The sequence below is a fragment of the Alligator sinensis genome, unplaced genomic scaffold, assembly GCF_000455745.1.
Source record: "Alligator sinensis unplaced genomic scaffold, ASM45574v1 scaffold437_1, whole genome shotgun sequence".
Taxonomy (NCBI): Eukaryota; Metazoa; Chordata; order Crocodylia; family Alligatoridae; genus Alligator; species Alligator sinensis.
Genome location: NW_005842176.1, coordinates 1990740 through 1994529, shown reverse-complemented (window position 1 = coordinate 1994529; position 3790 = coordinate 1990740). Strand labels below are relative to the sequence as shown.

At 52.3% G+C, this 3790-nt stretch overlaps 1 protein-coding gene across 1 annotated transcript in view; it reads right to left on the bottom strand.

The window, feature by feature from the left end:
• LOC102372472 (transcobalamin-1-like) overlaps nucleotides 1-3790 on the bottom strand; it is a 15239-nt gene that overhangs the window by 5561 nt on the left and 5888 nt on the right. Inside the window, exon 2 of the mRNA XM_006026068.2 lies at nucleotides 143-325. Within this exon, the coding sequence (XP_006026130.1) occupies nucleotides 143-325 (183 nt within the window). The remainder of the gene's footprint in view (nucleotides 1-142; nucleotides 326-3790) is intronic.

The following is a 3790-nucleotide window of genomic DNA, read 5'->3' as shown; positions in this document are numbered from 1 at the left end:
TGCGTGTGGTGTGTTGGGGGGGGGGGGGGGGGGTGTGGCTGTTTGCTGGGGAGACTCCATTAGCTAAGGGGCCAGGGGATGGGGAGAGGGGTCCAGGAGTGGCTCTAGCAGTAAGAGGTTCAGGGTGGGGGTAGAGCCTTACTGGCATGGGACACTGCATCCTGGCTCAGTCTCTGCAGCAGGTTCTCCTCCACATTACGGTTGTGATTCCTGGCCAGTCTTAGGGCAATCAGGATGCTGGGATTCAGGCCGGTTCTGGTGTCCTCTGAAGAGATTACCTTGTTCAGCAGAAAGATCAGCTGGGGACGCTCCTCCTCTGTCACTGCTGCCATGGAGAAAGCAAAAGAGAAGGCCTGCAGTGATTAGGGCTGTCTGTATATGACACAAGATTTCCCATTTATGCTGCTGCAACTGCATTTGCGTTTGCATGAGCAGGATTTCCTGCCGCTTTTAAAGTCTTTTTGGCACATTAAACTAAAGCTGTTAGGACATAGTTTAGCTTGTGTCGCTGCCCATTACATTGTCATATCTACGGATTCATGGCGTGTAAACATATGTGACTCAAAGACTTGTATTTACTTTCTTTTGTCACCAGGTGGCGCTGCCCTATTTTTGTAGTTCAGGCCTTTGGCCAGTAGGTGTTACTGTTATTTGCTGCTGTTATATATTTGTTTTCTTTTTTGGCTCCTGCCCATCCCTTCCTCTCTCCCCCTGCTCTAACAACTGACTGCAGGCAGCCAGGGCATGGGGGGTGGGGCGGGGCAGGGGGTGGGTATTTCTAGTAGTTACCCTAGCACAGAATACTTAATATAGAAATAAATAAAGAAATGGAGGAGTGACCCATATTGCCAATTACTGGTGTATATTACCCTCTGGTAGTGGTCTTGCCTGTACCTTGGCAAGTGAGGAATGGGAAGTACAGAATGGAGAACAGCAGAGTGAAGACTACTCCAAGATGGAGAATCTGAAGGACATGGGTGAGCAGGAGGTGATACTGCTGCTGACTGAACTACTGCTGGCCTTGAAATGAATACAAGGCATGGAGGACCAGATAACAATGATAGTGTATGCATCATTAGTGTTTCTCCAAGCTTTCGATGAGGCTGCATGTACAGGCACCTTGTGAAACAGGGGATGGATATATTCCAGGAGTGGGACAACCAAGTGTCATACGAGGAAATGGAAGCTGACTGGCCTCTGGAGAAACCTCAGGAGCAGCAACTGCACGGTCTGGGCCCGCAAGAGCCTGGTGGGCTCGGACTGGTGGTCTGCAGCTTGGGCTGGCTGGAACGAATCATGCTGACCACTTGGAATGATCATCAGTGGCTAGAGATGTTCTGAATGATCAGGAAGATTTTTTACCATATTGTCTCGATGCTGGGACCACAAACTCAGAGGCAGGACACTAACATGTGTCGGGCCATCCCACCTGACAAGAGGGTGGCCATGGCCATCATGAAACTGGCCACCCTGTCCAGCCTCCACTACACTGCAAACCAGTTTGGGGTGGCTCCCTGCATGCTGGGATGGCAACTCATGAGGTATGCCAGCTGCTACTGGACATTGCTGCAAACAACTTTATTTGCCTCGGGAATCCTCAGGAAGTCATAGATGGCTTGAATGGCATGGGGTTCCCTAACTGTGTGGGGGCTTTAGACAGCACTCACATCCCATTGCAGTCCCCTTTGGGGATGGGGAGGTCTTTCACAAGCTGGAAAAGATTTGCCTCTGTTATCCTGCAACCCGTGGTGTACCACCGGGGCTGGCTCATGAACATTTTTACTGGGTGGACTGGCAGCACACATGATTCGCATGTGTTCAGAAACTCTCCTCTGCCTGGCCTTGTGGAGAAAGGACACTTTGCACCCAGAGTCCCTGAGACAGTGATCCATGGTGTTGTCATTCCCCCGCTTATAATAGTGGATGCTGCCTACTGCCTAAAGTCCTGGCTCATGAAGCCTTATGAAGGGAACATTACAGACTCACAGAAGCTGGTTTTCAACTTGCATCTGAGCAGATGCAGGATGGCTGTTGAATGTGTCTTTGGCTAACTGAAAGCACAGTGGAGGGCGCTTACTTGCCAGCTTGAGCTGGAGCCAGAAAATATCACAGCCTTTGTAGTGGCAGCCTGTGTGCTCCACAACATCTGTGAGACCTGCAGAGAGGTTTTCAGCAAGTCGTGGGCTGAAGAAGCACAACAGGCAGCGGCCAGACAGAGACGTGGCTGGGCAGCAGTGCAGGGACTGAGGTCTTATCCACAAAGAGAAGCTGGTCAGGTGGCCCTTGTGTGGGTTTGCCTGGCAGCTCATATTATGGATATGGATGCTGACAACAACTAGCAGTGGTTTTTCTTTTGATTACAATAAATCCTTTTACTACAGGAGAAGATAGCGAATGGGAGTGGAAGATAAGCGGGGAGTGGAAGATATCTCCCCCCAGCACAAAGCCAGGGGGTAAGTGGGGCCCATGGCAGGAGGGCCCTAGCTAGGAGCAGGAAACAACTGAGACAAGCTAAGGAGTTGCGCAAACAGGTGTGCTCGGGGCCCTGGCATGTAGAGTTAGTGCAGGAGTTTGCGCAGGAGGGTGCGTGGAGGAGCCACCAGTGAGCTCTTGGCCCTAACTTGCCCCCCGGCAGAGGTGCACAGCACACTCTGGGTCTGTTTTGCCTCTGGGCAGCTAGAGCCCCCTTCGCTGTGGGATAGACCTCCGGCTCTGGAACCCGGTTAAAGGGGTCAAGGAATCAGCCCCCCCCACTCCAGGGAGACACCAGGGGACCCAAAGAATCCCCCCCAGCTGCTAGAGACACTGTGAAGCTGGCTGCTCAAGTAGCTGTTGGAGAGGGCCATGTGGGGGTAATCATACCCACCTGATCTTCTATTCAAATAAACGCTAAGGTGCTGGGCAAACAGGATCCACCCAGCAACATGGTGATGGGTACGTGCCACACCCCAAGGCTTCCTGACCTGGATGGACCTCCCCCTCCTGGTGCCTCTGGGGCCCCTATCCAGACAGGGTCCATAGTCCTGGTTTCCATGCAGACAGAGCCCTTGACTCCAGGCTGTAGGAGCTGCCTGGCATGCCTGCTGAAGGCTGGGGCCTGGGGTACAGGGACTCCTACTTGTGGGATGTGCTCACTGGTGGAGGCTCTGGAGGGCCAGGTGAGGGAGCTCCAGGAAGATGTGAGCAGACTGTGAGCTATTAGGAAGCATGAGAAGGACATTGATGCTTACTGCCAGTCACTGCATCTGTAAAATGATGACTTGGAGACCAGGAAGAAGAGTGAGCTCCAGTGAGATGCCCCTAATGACGGAGAGTGGGAATTGGTCACATCAGGCCCTAAGCCACAATGAGTGTCAGTCGCTCCATCAATAGCCCTACAGAACAACTACACAGCCCTCACACCATCAACGGAAGAGGCATCTGCATCCACTGCACCAAGGACAAGACAGGAACAGCTACCACTACTGAAGAAGCAATGTGGGGTAATTGTTGTGGGACACTCCCTGCTCCGAGGAATAGAAGCTGCCATTTGTGATCCAGACCCTTTTGCTTGAGAGGTCTGCTGCCTTCCAGGAGCCAGGATCTGAGATGTATTGGCAACGATCCCAAAACTGGTCTGCCCCACAGACTACTTCCCCATGCTCCTCATCCATGTGGGCACCAACGACATGGTGAGAAACAACCCTGGGAGAATCATGAGTGATTACAAGACCATGGGAGTGAAGTTCAAGGAACTAGGAGCACAAATGGTCTTCTCCTCAATCCTCCCAGTTAGAGGCTGAGGCCATCG